Source organism: Leptidea sinapis, chromosome 4 (assembly GCF_905404315.1).
Source record: "Leptidea sinapis chromosome 4, ilLepSina1.1, whole genome shotgun sequence".
NCBI lineage: Eukaryota > Metazoa > Arthropoda > Insecta > Lepidoptera > Pieridae > Leptidea > Leptidea sinapis.
Window position 1 is genome coordinate 14,406,115 of NC_066268.1, and position 25,913 is coordinate 14,432,027.

A 25,913-nucleotide genomic window follows, 5' to 3' on the forward strand; every position below is an offset into this window, starting at 1 on the left:
ATATAAGGATCAAAATCGTTTGAATCAGATATTCAACCGTCAATTGAGGGGGTCATTCGAGTTTAGTGAAAATTAGCGTAAAATTAAGTAGGTACTCTCTTAAGTAGACATTTAAGTCGGTGTATAGCCAATATTACAAGATTTTTGTATTATAGAAATAAAATTCCGTAATTATTTATAAATATGTAACTGCAAACACCACCACCACTTCGCAAGAAACTATCCCAGCATTCTTTGTTTTGCTCTTTTTAATAAAATATACAATATTGTTCTGTCATTGTTATTGCTTCAAAAACATAATCTAGTTCCAGGCCGTCCGATCATTTAGGTATCTGTGGAGTAGTAGGATTTACAACAGAGCCATTTTTAAGCTTATTTTAAAAATACTTAAATTTGTTTATAGATAATAAATATAATAGATAAAAAACAGTGACCTTTATTTGGTGGTGGACTAAAGTCCAAAGTGTAATAAATTATAAAAGTGTATACATTTACCCTTAAAGCTATTATGCATCTTATGAAGCCTACTAGAATTAGTTACAAGCAATCTATTAATTAAAGTGTTAATGAAAATCACTATTTAGATTTAAATTTGCATAAATGTACTCACAATGAACAGTCATAATATTTATTTATTTAAATTTTTTTTTGAGAATCTGTCAATGCTGCCAGTAACCAAGCTGATACGCGGGCGGCACTGAAAATTTTGGGAATCAAGGAAGTGACACAACATTACTATTTAAAATGTATTTATTGCTTTTCGAAGTATTCTCCGCGAAATTTGACACATTTTTCCATACGATGGAACCAATCATTGAAGCAACCATTCCATTCGGAAGTTGGGGCCTCCAAAATGGCCGTTTTGTAGGCGTCCACAGCTTCTTCAGGTGATGAAAATCTCTGACCATGCAATTTATTCATTATTTTAGGGAAAGTATAGAAATCATTAGGGCTTAGGTCGAGGCTGTACGGCGGATCCTTAAACTCTCAGTTAATTAATTAATCATTTCATCAAAATTCACGCTACCGCACAAAATTAAACTTTACATCCCAATATTTATTAAATTAAGAGTCCTCCCAAAGCCCTTGGAACTATCTAGAGACCCTGTTGTTATTTCCTGAGTAATTTAATTATTTATTAATATCTTACAAAAGGGGATGAAAGCCTCCGAGGGTTCAACGACTCTAATCAAAATAACAATTAAAAAAGCAAATTTTTTAGATTTTGACTTCCACCAATCGCTAAGTAATAAGTAATATTACGATAGTAGATGCAGATGACGACACAACCTGAGAGATGAATAAAGATTTATGGACCATGCGACATTAAAAATTTTTTTAATGAAATTAATTTTCATGTCGTTTTTCATCAGTCAAAATTACTATTATTTCTTTAGAGAGACATACGGATATATTTATACAAAAGAGCAGGTAGATATGTTATGTAGTACCAACCTGTACTTCAATTTTTAAAATAAAAAAATACATACAAAGAACACAGTTAAGCAAAGATAAAGTAGTCTCAAAAGTAGAAACATGAGGTCTTGTTGTGTTCAATACTCTCGAAATGGTTAATTCTTGTTATGTTGATATATCTATAATGAGTGAAGAAAGAATGACGCATCAAATATATAAGGAAAGTGTGTGTGGGCAAGTCGGTCACGGGAGACCTCGTAGAACATTCGTCGGCCAAATTGGGGACGTTTTGAGAAAAGGAGAGGTCCGAAGCACCCGCAACCGGCGAGCATGTATGAAAAGAGTAATGAATGTAGAGGAAGCGCGTGAGGTTTGTAAGGATAGAAGCAAGTGGCATTCTATTGTCTCTGCCTACCCCGACGGGAACAACGCGTGAGTGTGTGTATGTATTGATATATCTAGATATATATCTTCTATGAATGTACAGGATGCTCATTATTTGTAGGACTTTCTTCTATTAAATCATATAGCTTAAATAATTTCACTCTGCACTAATGATTGTTAAAATTAAGTCGTACGAATTTTTAACCCTAAACAGTGTCATAAGTTTAACTCATTGTATCTGTCGTGGAATCGTAGCTCCCCAAACGAACTAACCGATTTTGATGTGTATTGTTTCCATTGGGAATACAATCAGTAATACTTTTTTCAATGTATTTTGTTTAAAAGCACATGATAGCCTCATTTATCTAAGAACTAATTTTGTCAAGTCACTTAGTTACTAATTAGGTAAACAAAAGTTTTGTAACTAAGTGTTACCAGATCGATAATAAATATAACATTATCAACCACAGCTTATCATTTGATTATACTGCAAGTATCAAAATTATCTGAATTTGCTCTAAATTGCTTAATATTATAATTCTTATCAGCTTGGATATGACATGCTATTTGTAACCAAAGTAACAAAGTGATTACTGTCCCAGAATTAAAATATTTAATCAATAATATTGAATTGATATAACAGTTATTTGCCAATACATCACATACATAATTAAAATATTAACTTGTTAATAACGTTAATAAGTGTTTTCATTACAACATTAGATAAGTTATCATTAGTAAATTTAAACACAAGTATTAATTGTATTTGGAGTAAGATTTTGTGTTTGTTTTATTCGAACCGGTTTCAAAATAAAAAATATTATATTTTAATATATTGTCTTTAAATTTTGGATTTTTTTAAAATCTGCTTTGACGGAAATTGCTCGTCAATCGTGATTAAGTTAAATATATGCAAAAGTTGACGGTTTTTAATATAAATAAATTTTGAAATAGATCTTTAAATGAAAAATAACAGAATAACCACGTTATATTAAAAGTCTATTTTATATGATATTATTATTGTTATATATATTCAATAAGTAATTGAAGAAAAAATATATATTATATAGCTCTTTAATACTATTCAATTTTGTTTTTTTAATGAACTCTTTAACTGACGAACGTGAAATGTATATTATAATAGTTAAATAGGAGTTACCCTCTACCGAGAAACATCTATTGATATTAACATTATATTAAACTTTCTCTAAAAACAACAAAACACTATTTCAACCAAACTCTACCACAAAATACATTTATTATTAAATATAAACAGACAAACCTAACGGAAATTATAAAATAAAGCGTTATAAATAGATAAAAGCTGAGGTTAATATTTTAGGAACTCACTTTAAAACCACGTGTTGTTTGATCACGCGTGAAGTCTTTTTCTGGAATCACGGAAACACGACCGACACGAAACTAGTCGAACCGAATTATGCCGGATCACAAGCGTTTGCCGTCGACGTATGTTTCAGTACTATAACTAGTTATCCGAAAGTCACGCTTATCCGTTTGTGATAAAGACTAAAGCCGTATCAAAAACATATTTACTATTGCGTTTCTTGAGTCACCGCTCAGTGTGAGTGATAGAGAAGAGTTGTCGCATATCTGCGCATGTGCAGCTTAATTGCATTCTTAGAAAAAAAAGCATTGTTGAAACTTTTATTAACCACAACGTCTTGTTAAATCGTCTTCGAAAAGTTTGTTGAATTTGGTGAAAAGAAATTCGAATGTAATGTAGAGTCATTAGTTTTTTATTTATTTAGGTTAATATGATAATTTATGTTATTCATATATTGCTGTTCTTTTAGTCATATTATAACAAAAATATGATGCTTCTAATTGATTTTAATATTAGATTTATAGGTGCTTAATGCTTAAATACTTTATGTAGTATTTAAGTTTATGTTAGGTACTTACTCAAAAGTTACCTGCAATAGTAGTAGTACTAGAAATTTCATCCTGTTAATATTTTGCTATTCAGTATATTTAAAGATACATAATAATATATTACATTATTACGTACAAAATAAATAAGGAAAATAAACTTACCAATACATAGAGGCACCGTATCATTCCACCTATTATCATCGTAGCACCATAGGATCCGCGCCCTCTCGTAAGTATCGACGAAAACATAATTAACTTCGCACATATAGTGAGCTACATCTTCGTTTCTGTACACAATGTAGCCCCTAGGTGGCGCTGGTAACGTAACACAACCAACACCTGTTGACAACACATTTCACTAGAGGTCACTGTACTGTTGAATTCTATAAACAATTTATAATATAAAAAGTCCATGAAGCTCTGTTATGAGAGCTTGAATTGTCTTAAGAACTCTATTTTAATTTGTTGAAATTGATTACAAGCATTTTTATCCTCTCTGAACCCACTTAACTCATATTATATATTATTATTGTGTAGTGTTTTATTTTTATCATAGATGGCGCTCTAATACAAAAAAAATTTCGTGACCAATACGACAATTTAGCACGAAAGTTTAATATTTATTAAACTTATATATGTAATATTTACTGACATAGATATAGCAAGAATTGTCTAATTTAGCTATTTTCATAGCGTTATATCGTATGGAATTGTACTATGGGGTAGTGCAGCGGAAGTAAATAATATCTTCATACTTCAAAAAAGAGCTGTACATGCCATTTACCTAATGAGCCCACGAGAATCTCTTAGGGAAAAATTTAAAGATATTCATATTATGACCATGTATGGCCAATATATTTATAGCAATCTCCTGCACGTACATAAACATTATAAATTATACGGTAAAATAAGCGACAAACATAATTTGAACACTAGAAATAACTACAAGCTTATAGTGCCCCCTACTATGCTCTGTAAAATAAACAATTCTTTTTGCATGCGATGGTATTAAATTTTACAATAAATTACCAAAAAGTGTATCTGAATTATCTATCAATAAATTTAAATCTTACTTACAGTATTGAAGATTACGTAAACGATATTACAATATGGAATTGAATAGTATTATACCTAGTTATTCTTTTTTTATAGATTTTATGATTCAGCCTTGTATTGTTTTACTGGAATGCACAAATTAATAATATGTATATGTTTAAACTTTTGTGTAATTAATATTTATTGTATGTATCTGAATTGTATTTATTTGTGATTGACGTTGACGAGCAATCTTTTGATTTTATGTCAATAAAATATTTTTGACTTTGACTTTATAATTAGAAGTAGTATATTATTATGCTGTGCAATTACAATTTAATTTGACTTAATTATCAAAAACCACAAAATACCTACTTTTATAATGTAACAACACGCCTCTCTTTGGAAAGGCGCCCTTAGAATTAGCTTCCACTATCACCTCAACCGAATTAGTTGTGGAAGACAACACCAGTGGTGTATCCACTTGTTCACAGCCGGACAATAAGGTATCTCCATTCGAGTCCAGGACGGACACAAAATCTGTACAATTTTCTTCAAACGGCCCAATACCTGCAATTATAAGAAAAGTAATATACATTAAATTATCACTATAAACTACTATTCATAAAGTTTAGCTAAAATTAGATTTCTGTAAAGTCGGTTTACGGACAATAATCAATACGTGATAACGTCATAAGAAAATATATTTTTATACGATCGTTTATATGAGTCATAATATTATATAGAACATGTGGCACGTCAACGTTACGCATTGTTCGAGTATTAGTTGCCGCACTTTGCGACTACGCCTGCGGTATCTAGTTGGAGCGCAGCGGAGACTAATCCTCAATCTAAGAATAATCTGTTATAACTACATTCGCCGACCGTTTTTTTTTAATTATCAAAGAACAAGATGCGTCACGTGACACTTATTCGTGCGTGCAGATGGCGTTCTTTTCACATCAAATACATCGCCGGCGAGTGTGTTCTTCTCATCTTTTCATCCCTCATCTTCATTTTCATTCTCTCTCCTTCCCACAAGCACACAGCCAGTCCGAGGTTCCTTAGGAGATGCCCCCGACTGTTGTTGCGTAGTCTTTGCGGCCTCCACGGCCCATGTCCTATGTCGCTGTAAAAGCATGGCTAACAGCATAGAGGAGGTTTTAGTCGGTATGTGGTGTCTGGGGACTCGAGTGTCGCTTACGCGGACACTCGAGTCACACGGACACACGGAGTCCGACATATTACGCCCCGTTTCGGGGCGTAAATATGTAACCGTATTTCCTACTCTCAAAAAATAAAAAATCAAATACATATTTCAAGCACTTACAATAGTTCAGAAAACTGGTCGTAAAACTTACTTCTTAAACTAACATCAAGTAGAGTTATCCGTATCTTCTGCTCCGGATTAACTCGGAGCTTCCACCTGCACTCGTCGCCGATGTAGAAGTGCGGATATCCGGGCGTGCGTATATAGCCTTCGCTATCCGGGCCCCACTCCAATATCCGGACCTCCCGATTGCAGTAGTGGATAGACAGCGAATCTGGAATTAATTTACAGTATATTAGTAGAATGTTGTTTTTTAAAGTTATTTGTCCCATGGCTTCGATGCGATTTGGGTCGAGTTAGTAAGTCTTTTGTTGGGCTATGTATATGCTTCTACAATATGATCCTAGAAAATTTACACAACAAAAGTGTTACGAAATTTAAAAGAATTGCTAAAAACCCTTGTGTGGGAAAGGTTACTATAATCTATAGCATAAACGATTTTCTTAATGACACCACGGACTGGGAATAAAGCGAACACCCTGAGGCTTTTTAATTATAAATGTTTATTGTACGATATCACATTGTAATCCATATTTTTATATTTAAAAAAAGCCCGTTGAGTTTCTTGCGCCCATTCTTCTCAGGTCTGAGGCAGTCTCTTCTGAATGGGTGGTAGTTTTTGACGTTCAATAAGTGATTTAGAATCCTATTTTGAATAAAAATATTTGAATTTGATGATATTTGCACAAAGTTATACTTAGATAAAGGCGCGGTTTCACAATGTACAAGTAAAGTTACGAATAGGCTACCTAATGATGATTAATGATATTGATGTTACTTGAAAAAAATTGTGACTTACGGCTCAAATGCAAAGCGAAAAGAGTCGAGAACATTTGTATCAAAAAATGCTGAGTATATTTACTCTTCATAAAAAAAAAGCTAAAGCCATTTGTGTGCTCTACAGAAACCACAAAGCTACCTCTCTTACTTATTCATGTTAGCAGAGTACAAAAATCCATTTGCTCGAACCGTAAGCAAGGAGACGAATTGCCCATTACGCGCGCTTTGATAATTCTATTATAGCCATTACTTCTTTATCATGTGCCATAATTCTTTATATTATAAAAAATATTTACACTCTCGGATAGAAGGATATTCTATCCGATATGTAATAGATTAGAACAGCCATAAAAATGAGAAATGGGGTTCATAAACAAACATGTCGAGATATTTGTGTTTGCTATGATCAAACTTACCTGAATTATTTTATCCTGAATCTTTTTGTGTATTAAGTAACCTTAAAATAAAAAGATACCTTAACGTAAAACATATTATTCCTTCAGCGCACACCATTTTTTGTACATCTTTGTTGTTTATTATGTAAATGAGATATATAAGTTTTTCTGAATGAATAATTTATACGAAATACATACGAAATTTCTAATGAATTCCTCGGAAAGAGAGATTTGATTATATAGCTAAAAATATGAATCCATGTGTGTAATTTTTCTATACAAATATAAATTAAGCTAGAGCTCATAGGAATCTAAAAAGGAAGGTTCTAGAAGTACCATTAATACCATCATATTATCAGCCAGTAGACGTCCTGTTCTGGACAAAAGCCTCCTCAAAGATATCCACGATGATCGGTCCTGGGCTGCCCTCATCCACCCTTTTCCTGTGATCTTGACCAGATCATCAATCCATCTTGTGGACGGCTACTAATACTAGTCGCCTCATAAGTGCCTTATAGACCTACGTGAGTTAGTGGTGATTTAGTATTAATCGTCGAAGGACGTCACCTTCACACGACACGCCACAAATAAGAATATCATCCCCGCCATCTGGTTGTGTGGCGTTCCTCCACAGTGCAGTTTTAAAGGAACTTTCATCCACGTACGACTAAGCTGTGGAATGAGCTTCCTTGTGCGGCGTTTCCAGGACGAAAAAAGCGCGTACAATTTTCTACAGGACCAGCACCGCTCCTGTGATTCCTCTGGTGTTGCAGGATTATGTGGGCAGCGGTGATCATTTAACATCATCTCGGGACAAACGAGCATTTCATTAAAAAAATATGACTAATAATTGTGGTCGCATTTTGTATCTCAATAATATTCCTATTTTAAATAATATTTCAAATTTGAACACAAATTTGCTCATCATTTTATCCAGGCTTTCTTTGGGCTTATCATGATAACAAAAGTTGCTTGCGTGCAAATTATACCTCGGCTGACTGAACTTACCTTGAACTCTCTCGTCCTTGAGACTTTTATATTTTAAGCATAATGTTTTTTATCAAATAGGAGGATACGGTATACACGAGAGTAATAAAATAAGAAACACAAAATCGTTGATCCTTAAAGAAAAATTAGCTGTATTTTTTCCATACAAACGTTTTCAACTGTTTCCCTTCCGTTTTTAACGTTAAATCAATATTTTTTTAATATAAAATCAATAACATCATTATCTGTGCCTTTTGCATTTTTTTTTTGTTTTGTAAGTGCTTCTATGTACTTTGGGTGTATCTCTTTTGCATTTTACTTTTTTTTATTATGTAAGTACTAGAGTACTTCAAGAAGTGCTTAAAACTGCTTAATTTAACAAATACAAATCCGATAACAATATGCAAAAAAAATAAAACACAATATATCTCCATTGAGTTCCATTTTTTTTTTAATGGATTTAAGTCGTGAAAGCATAACAAACACACAATCGAATATATACTACCACTACTAAACTTAATAGAGTCACTTTGCTGGGGCGGTTATAATATGGGTTCATAGACAACACGCATTTCGGATTGTTTGTATAAGAATTATATAAATATTCATATACAAAGCATCCACAACAAACAAGGTTCTGTTTTTAAGAATTCGTCAAAAGCCATGGTAAAAATTTATTCCAATGAAAGAACATGTGTATGTGGACAAAGTCAAATGCAATCATAATCACTAAGTAAGTTAGTTTAAGCAACATGAGAAACTGAAAACATAAAAGTTTTAACACTGTGCATATATATCTGTTTATGAGACCATCGTTGTGTTAGTAATAATAGCAGTTATTTTAATTTCCTTTGAATTAAACGCACGTGTCGGCCACAAAAGGCGAGCACACCCTAAATTTTTAAACATTTTGGGGTAAACTGCTGAGCTGTCACGTTGCTGACCGATTTACATTGAACTCCCTAAATCCAACGGATAAAACAAGTCTGCAAGGAAACAATAGACCTATATTGAAGCTGAGGTATCTTCGAATAGTGGTTTATCGAGCAGTTCGTGAGAATCTAAAAGCTTGCGTTTTATTGTAACGATTATTGGTACAGTAAAGCTAACCACCATGTAGCCACGGGAATGTAGCCCTTATTTCTTTGTCGTAATGGACGTTGATTGTAATTTCATTGAACAATGTTCTTGTGACTAAAGTGTTAGCCGACTGCTGTTTTGGGAGTTGTTAATTGATTTGTAGGGCTGTCAATTATGTGACAATATCATCATTTAGGTTATTTATTCGATATCATTGTTCATCCACATTTTAAGATAATCCAGGTCTATATTTTGAGAGTGATATTGAAAGAAGAGTGAATGCAGGAAACATGGTGAATACAGCTTTGCACTCCTTTATGAATAGGCAGAAGGTGTCAAAAAAGGCTCGTTTGGCTGTGCATAAAGGAGTAATGGTTCCAACACTCATGTACGGAAGTGAATGTTGGGTATGGCAGAAGAAACATGAAAGCATAATTAATGCAGTTGCAATGAGAGCGCTAAGAAGTATGATAAGAGTTAAACTGAGTGACAGGATAAGAAATAGTGAGATAAGGGAACGTTGTGGTCTGAAAGAAAATGTAGTGACAGAAATTGAGAAAGATATGTTGGTTTGGCCATGTCGAGAGAATGAATGAAGAACGATTGACGGAAAAAGTGTATAAGGTGGGTGTGAATGAAAGTGTTGGAAGGGGTAGACCTAAGACACTTCGAGAAAAAATCAGTGACGTCTTGAAAAAAGACCAGGTCAAGAGTACCCTAAACCGAAGAGCATTTATGAAGGAAATAATGAAAGTGGACGAAGCGAAACAAGTATGTAAGGATCGTAGCAAGTGGAAAGAAGTGTTCTCTGCCTACCCCTATCTATGTATGTATATTTTTCTATCTTGTAATTATTTTTGTTAGAATGATAAAGGGGTCAACTGATGATAAGTGAATACCGCTACACATGCTATCTTGCAACACCTAAAGGTATTTCAAGGTCGACTTCTCTTACGATCTCTCTCTTTGAAGAAGCTTTTGTTATAACAATAATAATTGCCGCCATTTCTCATCTAGCCCCAATCTACGCATAGCCTCTACTATGGGTGCTATCATCATCATCATCAGCCGGAAGACGTCTACTGCTGCAAAGATATGAACGACGATCTGTCATGTTTGGGGAGTTTTGCCATAATCACCACGCTTGGCAGGCGGGTTGGCGATCGCAGTAGATGGTGTGGTCTTAACGAAAGACACTGCTGCCCATTCACCGTTGTTTGTACCCCTTAATCGCCTCTTACGACACCTATGGGTGCTAGACAATAATATACTTAATATACTAGTTTATTAAATATAATATAAATATGTGATCACTTAATATCAGGTGACCCAGGCGCTCGCTTGTCCTACTAGACCATATGAAAAAAAAAATACATTTATTCGACGTTTTATAAGGTCGGAATAGCTTTTGTGATTCAACTGGTGATTCACAAGAGAATATGTGACGCGGCGATCACTTACCTGACCTGGTTGTGAGATGTCACCATATGGTGCATGTTTGTATACCTCCTATCCATAAAAAAAAGTCGTTATATCACCTCTCTCAGAGAAAAGCCAAGTTAATACAATGTCTAAAATAGAGAGAAAAACTAGTTTTTAAGGGAATGTAGTAAAATATATTGTTACATGTAATATATTGCTAACCCATTTACATTAAGCCGGTCCATGGCGCGTGGACCAAATTGGCCCCTAAACGAAGTGTTATTGTTGGCCACGTGACTCAGTGCGGTCTGTTGAGAAACCTCCAGGGAGGAGGGACATCTAATGTAGCTGCAGTTTTCGAGATAAGGGTTTACTTATCTATTGATCTTACTTGGCATACATCACGCAATTAATTTAATCTACGACTAGGATTTGGCCCGGTTGTCGCCAGTTTACAATATTTTTACTTTCTCGTACTTGACTTATGGGCAGTAAATCCAAAATCTATTTACCAATCTATTATTTATTGAAATAGGCGTTACTTTGCGGAAATCCATAATTATCCAAATGTTTTGAGTTTTCTTTAGTGTAAATTCCGCCGATATTTGTCATAGTCTCGTGCCAGAGTTTGGCGAGTCCTGAGGACGCCTCGTGTAGAGGCGAAACACGTGTCGCAGTGTTTAAAGCCAAATATTGGCGGGATTAACACTAAAAGAACTCAAAACATTTGGACTATCTATGATTTTTTTTCGTACATACTTAAGCAACAAATATATCGTCGTCAAATAATATCTCGACTAGATCATAATATCTGTTATAATCTAAACTCGCATTCCGTGCGAGTGCTCTCCCAACTGAGCTAACCGATCGAGTGACGTATCGTCATAAAATCTTGTATGCTTTGTTCAACTCTCAGGTTGTGGCTTCATCTACAGGATCTACTTTACAGTTGATAACCTGTTCATAAAATTTTGTTTGTGTATTAATCCCAGAAGTGAGGATTATAACTTTAAAAACATAACAAATTGTTTATTTCTTACGTTCATAAAGATGTTAAGACTGTGTTTATACCTCCTTATTTATCCTATTTATAACGCAAGGCAGAGAATTTACTACAGTACCGCATATAAATGCAGTATAATAAAATAGAATATTTAATAGTACACATTTGAACCATATTCTCCAATGAACCATCACATTAAACCCCAAACATAGATTCTGATCAACACAATATGGCGGCCATTTTGATAGGCGTGACGTCACAAATATACCGCATCTGCCCAATATTAGGACAGAAATCAATTTCATGCCTCAAATGGCACGGGACCCTGAGGCTATTGTAGCAAAAAATAGATTTAATTGCAAATATCCTGACTACAATGATATTAAGCCATAAATATGAATTCCTGTAATAATTGGTTTAATTTATAATATAATATTGACACACTTTTTACACAAATTATCTTGCCCCTAGTTAAGCATATATAGCCTGTGTTATGGGTTACAAGACAATGATATATTTAATACAATATACTTACTTAAACATACATATATTCATATAAACATACATAAATATATTTAATAAACGTGAATAGTTATATTATGGTAAAATATGACAAGGTTCATATTATTAAATATTTAATATTTATTTATGTATTTAAGTGTCAGATCTAAATAGCTTTTCGATAAGTTCTAATTAGAAATCTGTTATTCCTCATAATACCAGAAGAACCGTACGCACGTTAATTCTGCACGGCTCTTCCATTTAAAAAACAAACTTTTACCGAAACCAAAATTAAAAAACTTTTCTAGACCCTTGTTCAATAAATAATTATAAATACTCATCAGTCACATTCGATTTTAAGTATTAAAAAAAATTAATTAACAACCATTTAACGCGGATATTTAAAGCGCTTGTAATTTTAAGACGCTTGGTGAACATGAACAATGACGTCATAATTCATAATATTAAACAAACAAGCGGATTGGCTGAATAAGGATTGGCTGAAATAAAACGACATTTTTCGCCTATTTTTGAAGTGCAGACTTCTTTAGCGGCGTTGAGCATTTTTCTTGGGATGGGTATAAAATGATAAACTCACGTCAGTTCACGTGATCTGATCGAAAATTCGCAAGACAGTCGTTGAAATTATTGATGAAAGTTGATTTTTCTTAGAGATAAACTTTTTAATGTAAAATAATTGTAATAGTTATTAGAAGTATTAATTTTTTTATGTAATATAAATTGTCATATTTGTGTATGATAGCGCCATAAATTAATATTGTATTTAACTAGATAAATGCTAGTACTTTTATGCTGATAAATAAAACGATTCGTGCGAAATTATTCCCTGACCAGTCTAAAATATTCAAAACGGCACAAACTTAATGTCGAAGTTTTCACTTCCACCGGCACTCCCGGAGTGCAACCCGTTATTTCCTTACATAAAAAATGATCTGACCAATATCTTCGTGCATATTAAGATATCTACAAAACTCTACTTTTAGCAACACTATTATTCATTTTAACATTTATAGCAAAGTAACACCGTTTGGTCTTTACCCCAAGCTTTTTTTTAAATAAAATACATTTTTTTTACATAAGCAAACTATTCGTCCTTTATGCTTATTGAAAATTATTTTTCATTTCTCATACTCGTATTGGGTGGAAAATGCTGCTTCCCTCCACAGAGAGGGAAAAACTCATACAAATTACTTCCCACCTAAGGGCCGGAATGAACTTTAAAAATAGAACTGCTGTCAGCTGTGAAGAGTTTTGTGTAAAAGAAAAACTAATAAAAAAAATGCTGCAGCCATGTGACTTTCTAAACAGCCAGTGTGAACTTAGCGCAAACTTCTTTGAGCGGAATAAGCCGCAACAATTACGCGGTGAGTTCCATATTTAAAATTCAAAAAGTTGACATAAATTGTCCTAATTTGACAATTAGTTTTAAATAGGTACTACTAATATTATTACATATTATCTATGAATAGTTTAGATAAACAAATAGTTTTATTTTCCTCATATTCGAAATAAAAAGTAGAGTGTTTAACACGGGTAAAAAAATCAATTCCTATTCGGACTATAGTCTAAATACCTCTGGGATTGATTTTATTTTATTTTGATTTAGAATTACTACATACAACTTCAAATTTTCACCCATCTACGACTAACACGTATTTTTTATTCGCGATTTTTAAATTTTTCTGTTCCATCCACAGATCCGCAATGAGGTAGCAAGATGGCAATCGAATACAATAATATTTGTAGTATATCGATATATATATTAAATATAATTTTTTATTACTTTATAATATGGCAATAAAACATATAAAAATAAATAAATAATAAAAATAGCCACAATTTATTGACCCTGATTAAAATCATATTCTTATTTATAGGTGTACCTACCGTCAAAACATGCGTATTTGATATACACAACTCCGGGACCCCATCGCACGGATGGCGGATAGTCTTCAGTCATTACAAAACTGCAGTGATTTACGCCCGTACATCTGAAATGAGAACATTATTAAAGCCACAGACTTACAACGGGAGGAACCTTTACCAGTGGGAGGCTCCTTTGCACAGTATGCCGGCTAGATTATGGGTACCACAACGGTGCCTATTTCTGCCGTGAAGCAGTAATGTGTACGCATTAATGTATTTCGGTCGGAAGGGCGCCGTAGCTAGTGAAATTACTGGGCAAATGAGACTTAACATCTTATGTCTCAAGGTGACGAGCGCAGTTGTAGTGCCGCTCAAAATTTTTGGGGTTTTTCAAGAATCCTGAGCGGCACTGCATTGTAATGGGCAGGGCGTATAAATTACCACCAGCTGAATGTCCTGCTCGTCTCGTCCCTTAATTTCATTAAAAACTACGTATTCTCGTAGAGACTAACAAATCACGCTAGAGAGAAGAACATCTCTAACGTAGATTAAGTAAGATAGAAAAGAAAAACGAATTTATTGTTGCTGTAACCGATTTTTACTGTCAAGTCGTCAACAGTCAGCCAAAATTGGTTTTAGCTCCTGTTTTGAATGTTAAACCAGTAGCTAACGTAACATTAACAAATTAAAAATTTGTTACAACTCTTAAATATTTTGTCTTTCGATAACATTAATTAACTCTGTCTTTGATTTTCGTAGCTCTTTGTATGATTTATGCAAATTTTTCTCCAACAAGTTGTTAGTTTTAACGTATAATGCTTCAAGTGAAGTAGAGACCAAGTTACGATTAATAGGAAGGCAAGACGGACTCCATCTATAAAGTTTTATATGATAGATACTGTTTAATTTTTAATTGGCTATTAATTATTTGGTATACAGAATATAATAAGGTAGGCATGAGGCACGTGATAGGAAGGTGTGAGGCCACCGCCCATTGAAATCCACAACAGTAGGGGCCAAGAAATATAAGAATAATAAATAATAATACTAATAATTCATTTATTTTCAGGCATTACCCATAGATATACAAACAATCTTAACTTAAATTAAATTACATAATACTGTTGAGTTTAATTTGATATTAATTAAATTACAGATAAAATTACAGTTTAAAATTTAAGATATATCATAATCACAATTAAAGAGAAAATAATTAATAATATTAATAATTTAAATTCGGAAAAAAAAGAAATCCATAATTATTGTTAGTAAAATGTCCTAAATTATGTTAGTATAATTATAACTAAACAGGCACATGAAGCCGCATATGTATCCAGCCTATTAATTGGTAAATTTGTTCTGAGCTTGAAAGTCATATCGAGAAAACTGCAGTCGGTAATTGATTCCAGAAAGAGGCTCTGAGAGGCAGGAACTTCCCCGTAAAATAGCCGTGATAAATGCGGTAGAAGATGAGGAGAGAACCCACATAGACGCAACGCCAAAAATTAAAATCGATCCGAGATTATTTGATCGTTTAGTGGAAATTAAAAATAAAACACTAGTTACAAATATATAACAATTAAGAGTATATATTATTTCACAATAAAACAATACTTAAAACTACATTATATTTTCAATTCATTTCAATCAATATAATAGAAGTAGAATCCTACTAAATATATAAAATGAATTATATCATGTGTTTGTAACAATTGCGCTTGTCACAAATGTTACGAATAGCATAAACTTTTCCATATTCCAATGTTGAAAAGCGTGAACAGACACAGAAACTCTTACAAATCGAAACTTTCCAACAGACACTATTCATAACACAGCTTCATACCTACATATTTGCTAGAAACAGCGTGAGGAAAGTTGGAACGCTTACATACAGACGACTAAAGTTCTCTAAATGATATTCAACTGAAAGATTTGAAGGCATCCCATTGTTTGGTTTGTTCAACTCTTTACGCTATAATACCAACCAAATCTGTTTGAAACCATTGGAGATCTCTTGTTTCATTAAATATATTTATTGGAAATTGTTATTGAGGGTAGTTGTAGATCTAATTCTATAGCAATTGATTCTGTAACAAGGGCTTTTTATATATTTGGCTGTTTGACGTTTGTACCTTCCCACCTGTTTCAGTGCGGTTTACATATTGTAATAAGCTTGGGGAAAAATCTTTTAACCCAATCAGATAGCAAATAAATAATTTTGAAGTCCTAACAGACCATGTCGTGGATATGTATTTGTAGTAATTTATATATTATACTAGCTGTCCCGACAGACGTTGTTCTGTATATTATAATAAATAAAATAATGTTTTTATATGAATTTGTCAATAATATAATGATATATATATATATATATATATATATATATAACATCAAAAATTACTTCGTAAAATATGCACCCTGCTGTCGTAATGAAATTGTTTCACAGCAGAACTGTCGAATCGTGCGTCAATAAATTCTCTCGTAGAAATTATGTATGGACACATCAAAGGAAAAACAAAAATGGTGTTTTTATTTAATTTAGCAGCATTTTCCTATTTATTCACCTTTTAAACCTTCTTTGGACTTCCACAAATAATTCAAGACCAAAATTAGCCAAATCGGTCCAGCCGCTCTCGAGTTTTAGCGAGACTAACGAACAGCAATTCATTTATATATATCTATATATATATATATATATATATATATATATATTTGATTACTCTAAAAAATAGATCTAGAAGGTAATAACTTGACACTTTTCGATTATAGATACAGAGACGAGGCGAATGACTTGGGACGATCCCAGTTTTATAAAGAGCCTTTCAAAGCGAAACACAATAATGCTTCCAGATTCCTCCTTAACCGCAGAAAATGGCGCAGCTTTTTAGCCTTGTTTTCGCAGAAACCGAGAATAGAATCGAAGCGACCTTATGTCAGATAGTATTCTTGTAACACAAATTGTCGTTTCAGTACCAATTGTGAAGTTGCGTTCCGAATAAGGGAAATTGTATGATGCGTGTTCTCGTAACGGGATCGATCGCCAATTGTTGGGAGATGTGTATTCTGAAAAATTTTGACGTTTTGTTGAGTTTAGTTAGTTTTAACTAAATGACTAAAACATCATATAATAGAGCATAGATAAGACTATTAATAGAAGCAGGAATATTTTAGATTTGGTAGAACAATATTGGTAACTTTGTGCGAGCTTGTCGTTCAAAAGTTGTAAACGGGCGGCTCCGATTCAGGTAAGGTTTTAGAGAAATGATAGGAGCATACGAATCTAAAGCACCACGTAACGTCAACGATTTTGAAATTTTGTGAATAGCACCGTTGGTACTTACCTTACCGACATCCTGTGCAAAGAAGTATTGGTGAATGGTGATATTTACATATGAAGCCGAAACATTGACCAAAAAGAGAGAGAAACAACTAATTGAAGCATTATCAGCAAGCCCCAAAATCAGTCAATACTTTTGGAACTCAAAATAAAGACGCGACTCTCCTTAAGCCTAATGTTATTTCGGCCATATATTGAGGTAGAAAGACATAAGCTTGGTGAGGTTATTCGTTTTTGGAAATACTAAAGGCTAGAGACCACCTGGCCAATCTATTGCACGATAAACTTACCAGCTTAAAGGGTGAGGAAGCTTCTCAAAATTTTTATAATATGTTGAGGAACCCGACGGATAGGTATCAACATTCGTGCCCGGATTACAACCACCAAACACTTCTACCAGTCATGATGGATATGACCAAGAACGTGAATTTAACCAACAACACCCTTCCCACCCTTATGTTCAAAAGTACATTTCCGATTAAGATAATATCTTTTAATTTCCCTAGACCCTAATCAGATTAGAAAGCGATGACTTGCAATATTATACTTAGTGATCGAAACTTTTAATGGATGTATAGAACTTCCGCAGGAACTTTGCTAATATAATACACTGGCCTTCAAAAGTAAGTATCACACTTTTAAAATTGGGATAACGTTTTAAGTTCACAAGATATACTTTCGAAATAAAAAGGACTTCAAAGAGAATTTAATTTTGTACATAAAAACTTTATTGTCGGTAACTTTCTTTTAAGAATTGGCTGAAAAAAAACTTCAAAAACAAAACCATTCCTTTTTCAAAGTGGACGTTTCCGAATTACAGTTTTACCATTCACATTTTTCTTTCTGTTTTAAATTTATTTCAAGATCGATGGGTCTTGTTTTAAAAATTTATGCTAAAAAGCACATAGCATTTATTTATCATGCCTCTTTCAGTTGAAGAATGTGCTAGGAGCATGGCTTTTCTGGAACTAGGCATAAGTATGCGTCGCACTGCAAGAATGGTGGGTGTGACGGTACGAACGGTCCAGAAGGTAAAGCGAAGGTACGAAGAGACTGGACACCATCTGAGGAGACCTTGTAATGGCAGACCCAGGTGTACCAGTGCCCGAGAAGATAGTTATATTATTTCCACTGTGTTAAGAAATCGCCACCAAAATGCAGTTGAAGTCCAGCAACAGCTACTTCAGACCCGGAGGGACTACATTAGTGACAGTACAGTGAGAAGAAGACTTGCTGAAGCAAATTTGAAACCCCGAAGACCAGCGAGTGGCCCAAAACTCGAGAGACAGCATCGAGTAGCGAGACTGCAATACGCCCGTGAACACATGCAGTGGGATGAAGAAGAATGGTCAAGACTTTTGTTTGCAAATGAGTCTCGATTCTCCCTTTACACTTCTGATGGAAGGCGAAGTGTTTACAGGTGACCTGGTGAGCGATACCTTCAAGCCTGCATCTCAGAAAGAGTCCAATACGGTGGAGGCAGTGTACATGTATGGGCTGGCATATCTTCAGAAGGTCGCACAGAGCTAGTAGCCATAGAAAATGGCACCCTCACTGGGCAAAGATATGCTCAAGAGATTCTCAATGAGTATGCAGGGCCGTATTTAGCAAATATGGGTGATGGATCGATGCTGATCCATGATAATGCCCGGCCACACACGGCTCATATCGTACAAGAGTATATTCAGGAGGTCGGTATCAGCGTGATGGCTTGGCCATCAAGAAGTCCTAATCTCAACCCGATTGAACACGCCTGGGATGCGCTTGGGAGGCTAGTCAGAAATCGCAGACCACCACCTACTCTCAGGGCACTAAAGCAGGCCCTGGTAGAAGAATGGGAGAATATTCCCCAACATCGGCTCCGAAACCTAGTGTTCAGTATGCCAAACAGGCTCGAAGCTGTAATCAGAGCTCGAGGAGGCAATACCAGTTATTAAAAATTAAATAACATGTAATACATTTTAGTTGAATTTTTTTATACTAAACTAAAAACGTCTATTTTCATTGTATTATCTTTTCTAAGTTAAAAATGTTACTAATGTATAATTTTAGTTTCCTTAGAATTAAAGCCTATAAAATTTGCAACAAAACGTTTTTAATCTTAAATCTCTACCTTCTATAGTTAAGAAAAAAAATTAATTTGAAAAGTGTGATACTTACTTTTGCAGGCCAGTGTACTTTACTGTTGACAATATAATGTTATTTCTGACTTCAACATCAAATAAGAGAATAAAAAGAATCTATACAAATAATCACACCGTAAATAGGCAATTTAAAAATATAATAAAAAAAATCCTTATCGTTGTAAAAAAATGTACCAATAAAAGTTTGTAATTTTTTTGTCTGTTTTCCCGTTTGTTTGTTTTGCTGTATATTAGTCCGACTGAATATACATAACGCAAAAACTACTGTTTAAGATACTATTTTAATTCAAATTTTGCGTGAATTTTAACATTTTCGATCATTGCATCTTAATAAACCAAATGTAGCGCAGAGGTTAGTATTCATGCCCAATGAACTTAAGATCGCAGGATATTTTTTGTCGCGTATTGTTAAATATGGATTTTTAATTCCGAGTCCTGCATGTTTAAAAATTATTTATGCATGTATTTTATCGTATAGTATCCATAAAATATATAGTTGTCTTGTGTCCATGGAGCAGGCTATACCTAGTTTTATAAAAAAAACGTCGACGTGGCAATATGTTGAATCGTTAATCGCCCGCGAAGTACCAATGTGTTTTCGGTTTTTGAATTCATATGTACATTTGTACACCCTAATGTTGTCAGAAAAGGCAAAATATTGGCAACAACTTAAAGTTTAAAAACTTTTTTTTATGAAAATAAATGAAGAGACGAGCAGGACGTTCAGCTGATGCTAATTGATGCGCCCTGCCCATTACAATTCAGTGCCGCTCAGAATTCTTGAAAAAAACCAAAGCGCTCGTCCCCTCAGACATAAGATGTCAAGTCTCATTTGCCCAGTAATTTCACTAGTTACGGCGCCCTTCAGAACGAAACACGATATTGCTTACAAATTACTGCTTCACGGCAGAAATAGGCACCGTTGTGGTACCCATAATCTAGCCGGCATCCTGTGCAAAGGAGCTTCCCACTGGTAATACAGACAAACATGTCCTTAAAACTTAATAACTGTCTCGCAATAAACGATTATTTAAAGGAACATTTCCGGAGCCTCCCCTAAGTGCAGAGCTTTCAACAAACTAATTGCTTAATGATTTGTTTGTTGTCGACAATGACTTGCTGACTAGCTTGGGGTTGATACTTGATTCTAATCTATCTTTCATGTAAACAATATCTGCATAAAATATGTTGTTGTAATTTAAATAATATGTAAATAAAGCACGTAGGGGTGATATATCGTGGTAGCATAATAATTATGAATGTTGTATATTAATATTATGTACATTTATGAAACTTTAATATACGTTCACAAAAATCGTCACCTTTTTGCTCTTAATAGTGATTTTCATTATTATAACACTAGAAATAAGGGATTGCTTGTAACTAATACTAGTAGGCTTCACAAGATACATAACAGCTTTTTTGGGTAAATGTCACTTTTATAATAAAGTCCCAGCCACTGTTCAGGCATTATCTATAAATTAATTTAAATGTTTTATTAAAATGGCTCTGTCGTAAATCCTACTACTCCACAGCTGAATATGTAAGTGATCGGACAGCCTTTGACTATATTATGATTATTTTATAGCTATGACAATGACAGTACAATATTGTATATTTTTTTTAAAAAGAGCGAAAAAAAAGCATGGTGAATTTCTTGCGCCGCTTCTTCTCTCTCAGAGCGCCATTTGTTTCCGAAGCGGTAGTAGTATCTAGGTATATTAGAAATTATATCAAAAAGAATTCTTAAGGAATAAATTTTGAGAAAATAAATGCCTTTTATGCCTTTATCGTTGTACCCCAATACAGTAAAAGAACGGTACTTAAACTTCATACTAGAACGCCTGATTCAATGCACGCACACATACACACGATTTACACGACCGCTAAGCAATCTTGGGAAGACAAAACTATTCAGTGCCTTACGCCGCCGAGACTGGCCGCAGTCCGAGTTAAATTATTTGCGCTGCGCCAACCCTAGCGCTCCGCCCCAACATAGGTATAAATTTCAAGGAGACCGCTGAGTTACACTACTGTTCAATTACTGTATTGTGGTGTTAGTAATCCAACCACGGGCGAACGAGGCGATCACTTGATCCACACTTGATCAACTTTGCATCCATTAAACAGGGGTTACAGTGTATATTTCAACTAGTAAATTTTCTAGCTGAGTTAGGAACGTGCAATTTTCTCTTACAAGTTGCAATATTCGTGAACATTAAATCATTAGCTCTGTCGGCACATCTCTTTTGAAAATGTTATTAAAATATCCTGAAAATATAGATTTTACAATGCTTTATTTACAAACATGTGAGGCAATATATAATTACAACACAATTATACAAAATGCATAAATAATAGTAGAGACTAACAGTATTGTGTAGTCCAAGTAATTTTTACAGAAATTATCTAAAATATGTGCTTTTCGTATATAAATCTATATTAATAATACTAATAATATTGACACACTTTTTACATAAGTTATCTTGCCCCAAATTAGGCATATATAGCCTATGTTATGGGTTGCAAGACAACGATATATATACATATATATGAATCGAAATAATATTTTTTTGGTATTTTACAAATTTCATTTGTACCAAAATTTTATGGATTATGCGGTACTCGAACACGCGGTCTTTCTGTCTGTTCGTATAAGGCATAATACGTAAATCCTTGTACGTTTGTTCACGCCATAACCCTAGTGCCAGAAGTGAATGAGATCACTTAAAAAATATTAAAAATATAAAATTCGTTTAATAATCTGCTGAGAGATTTATTATATTAAGAAATTCCAAATGGTATTTTTACATCGATTGGTATTCTTAGAGTATATATTGCGATAATAATTATGTTTTGCTGGACAAACGTTCCCATTACTGACTTGAAACGCTTTGTTAAGGTTTTATATTTAAATCTAAATAAAAAATCCTATTAAATTTAAATAAAAAATCCTAACGCTTAGATACAAATTAAATATATTAATAACTGTTATTTTAATTATAATACAGAGTTGTTTTAATGTTTTTCAGATGTACGCGCCACATTGTGAGCATACTGAGCTCCAGATAAATTCCAGGCTCTTAAGCTGGCGGGAAACACGAGTTGAGGAGGGCCGTATTTTTGTACAATTAGGCGGTCTGTTTCCTGCTCCAGTATCGGCCGCTTCGTCATCCCCGGCAAAACCCATCATAAAAGAAGATCGGAGGCACTTAATTGAGTTTATCACTGAAGCTTCTTCTCATTCCGGGGCCCCAGTTTCAACTCCAGGCAGGCGAATTATACATAATATATAGCGTTTGGGACTGTAGCACTGCAGTATCAAATTTCTCGTACAGTACACGTGCTTTTTTTGGAATAAGAGGACAAACGAGCGTACGTTTCACCTGGTGTTAAGTGATCACAACAGTCACCATTCATGCAACACCAGAGGAATCACAGGAGCGTTGCCGGTCTCTAAGGAGGGTGTACGTACTTTTTTTTGAAGGTACCTTTGTCGTAACGTCTCGGCAACACCGCACGAGGAAGCTCATTTCACAGCTTTGTAGTATGTGGAAGAAAGCTCCTTGAAAACCGCACTGTGGAGGACCGCCACACATCCAGATGGTGGGGATGATATCCTAACTTATGGCATGTCGTGCGAAGGTGAAATGCGGCAGCAGGAATCAGGCTTAGCAGCTCCTCGGAACACTCCCCGTTATAAATGCGATTGAAGACACACAATGAAGACGTCTCTACGCAACGCCGAGTGATCCAGCCGTTCACTGAGAACTGGGTCCCCGACAATTCGAGCTGCGCTTGCATCTTAACCGTTCCTTAAACTGAATTTTGCACACAAACGTTAATGCCGAGTGACATACGCGTACGCGCCAAATTCAAATCAACGTTCCTTTTAACGCCGAAGGCTCAGGGAATCCTTTAAAATTGTGAAGGGAAAAACTAAGGCCGAAACACCCGATTTTATTATGTTTTCTTCCGTGGAATTTATTTATTCATAAACATAGGAAGATAAACAAAGATATTAAATTGATTAATTACTTTTGTGACATTGAAAAATAGATATTGTAACATTAACAGTGTTTATTTATTTTCTTAACGAGCCTTCTCCGTCTGTAATTGCGTCTGTACCCTCAGGCTATCACATCGTTGCCAAGAACCAACATATTTGTATTTACAACATATCTCCTTAAGTTTATGTTAAACTTTCTCTGTTAATGAGATTGGTGCCCATTTGATGGTAGAGGATAACTCCTGCCCTTACATTAATGGTTGATAGCTAGCTAATCTTCCAGAATTTATAACTTAAACACAAAAACCAAAATAAAATCAAATATTAATAGAATTTTACTTGCAGCTACTATATCTATAGGTATTTATTTTAAGATCTTTCTAAAAACATGAAAACATTTTTAAAAAATTGTTATAATATCATTACTTTTTTCTATTTTTTTAGTCCCTATCAGTTCGACTAAAACCGCGTCAAAGACTGAATCAATCCCTGGACCATATACAAACCGCAGCATCTATTTAATGCGAGTATTGCAAACGTGTCTTGAAAGTAGGGTGTATCTTCCAAGGATGATTTTACATTTATTTATTTCGATCAAATAAATGTCAAAAGACAAACATTTAAACCATTACCACAACTTCGAAAAAGGAGAGCTTTAAGGAGGAAAAGTAACAAGATGTCTGTTATTGTACAAATTATTTTAATTACAATTTTTGTGAACAGTTTCAAGATATGCATTGGATAGTTAGGCTTCTCTAGAAAACCATATCATGACTCAAAGTCTAAACTTGAATTTATTAAATCAAGCAAGTTTTAATTATACTGATATTCAACAGAAAGCCCTTAACCTACTATTGTACATCAAAGGGAGGTTGTTACAACATCCAAAAGGGTTTCAGCTTGGATAGTCCTTACAACCTTCGGGGATGCATTAAGTCTGCATACAACGCCGCAGGTTGTATGTCTTTGAGGCACCGGGCAGTAGGCATACTTTGTATATGGTATGTAGAAAGTACTCTGTTGTCAAATTCACACATGTACGAAATAACTTTATAGTTAGTCTATGTTCGAGTATTTAATATCAAAATTTAACAATAATGTGAAAAAAATGGTGTTGTTAGTAGTAGTAGCTCTAAGTAAATAAAATAAATAAATAAAAATTAACTATAATTTAATGTCTATGCACATTATTTACAGATGCATGTTCCATTTTGGCTTGTATAGAATGATTTCATATCTTCTTGGAAATTAACGTAGGGTAGGGCGGGGCTAGTTGACCAATTTTCACTTGAGCGGCTATAGCTCTTCAACGATAACTCTTAATGGCTCATTCTGCATACTAATTAATTACCAATATATCCTTTAGCAAAAGTGTCTATAGTAATTATTTCTAGCTGGTTGAGTTGAGCTGTTTAAATACAGAATGTTATGTTATGTTAGAATAAAACATGTTTGCTCAACATACCCCATGGGTGAGGTAAGTTAAGCAAGAATATGGGGCAAATTAAGAACTCAGACACTCTAGACACGAAATCAAATTTGTTTGCTAAACGACAAAAATAAATTATTTGAATAATGAACTCATGTCACTGTTGCAATTGACACAAACAAAAGTAAGACCAGCACCAAGCACACATTTTGTATGAGCCCATTTTCGGCAAACTTGACATTGTATGCATGTTTCTCTACTGGTAAACTTCCAGCTACAATCTTATTTGGCTTCAGCACAGTGGATACTTCTGTCTCATCCACTTTCCAAATATTTGATACACTGAATCCATGTTTGTTGAGCTAGTAGCTCAACTAGCCCCACCCCGAAATTTTAAGGCAAAGATGAGATTATGAATAAACTGTTAGCATTATACGCAGAACCTTTATATATATCAAAAGTATAATAAATTTATCATAGTATAACACTATCTCGATTGAAAACGAATGAAATTTGACTATTACACATGAAATATTACTGTTTACAACTGTTGTACTCTTTGTTGTCAATGCGGTCATGTACTTTACTCGATCGACGTGTCGCCACTGGCGGTGGTGCGATAAGTTCTTCTCTGTCGACGCTTTCTTTTCGCTATTTGATGTTTCTGCGTGCGGTGTATAGTTTCCGAGATATTTCGATTGACAAACTTGCCCCTATGTTCAACTAGCCCCGCCCTTCCCTATCATGGATTGAAATCCGTACTGGATAAGTAGAATGTGGATATTTCGCATTTAAAGGATTTTGTCTCACTCCGACAGGAAGTATATTGGTATTAATTTTTTTTTTGCCCTGAAAAATTATATCTAATAAAGTAGCTCAAC

General features: G+C 34.2%; 1 protein-coding gene across 1 annotated transcript in view; it reads right to left on the bottom strand.

Moving 5' to 3' along the window:
- LOC126979901 (uncharacterized) overlaps positions 1 to 25,913 on the bottom strand; it is a 151,616-nt gene that overhangs the window by 36,058 nt on the left and 89,645 nt on the right. The window contains exons 3-6 of the mRNA XM_050829487.1: positions 14,135 to 14,238; positions 6,090 to 6,272; positions 5,104 to 5,298; positions 3,856 to 4,032 (exon numbers count right to left, since the gene is read on the bottom strand). Coding sequence (XP_050685444.1) covers positions 3,856 to 4,032; positions 5,104 to 5,298; positions 6,090 to 6,272; positions 14,135 to 14,238 — 659 coding nt within the window. The remainder of the gene's footprint in view (positions 1 to 3,855; positions 4,033 to 5,103; positions 5,299 to 6,089; positions 6,273 to 14,134; positions 14,239 to 25,913) is intronic.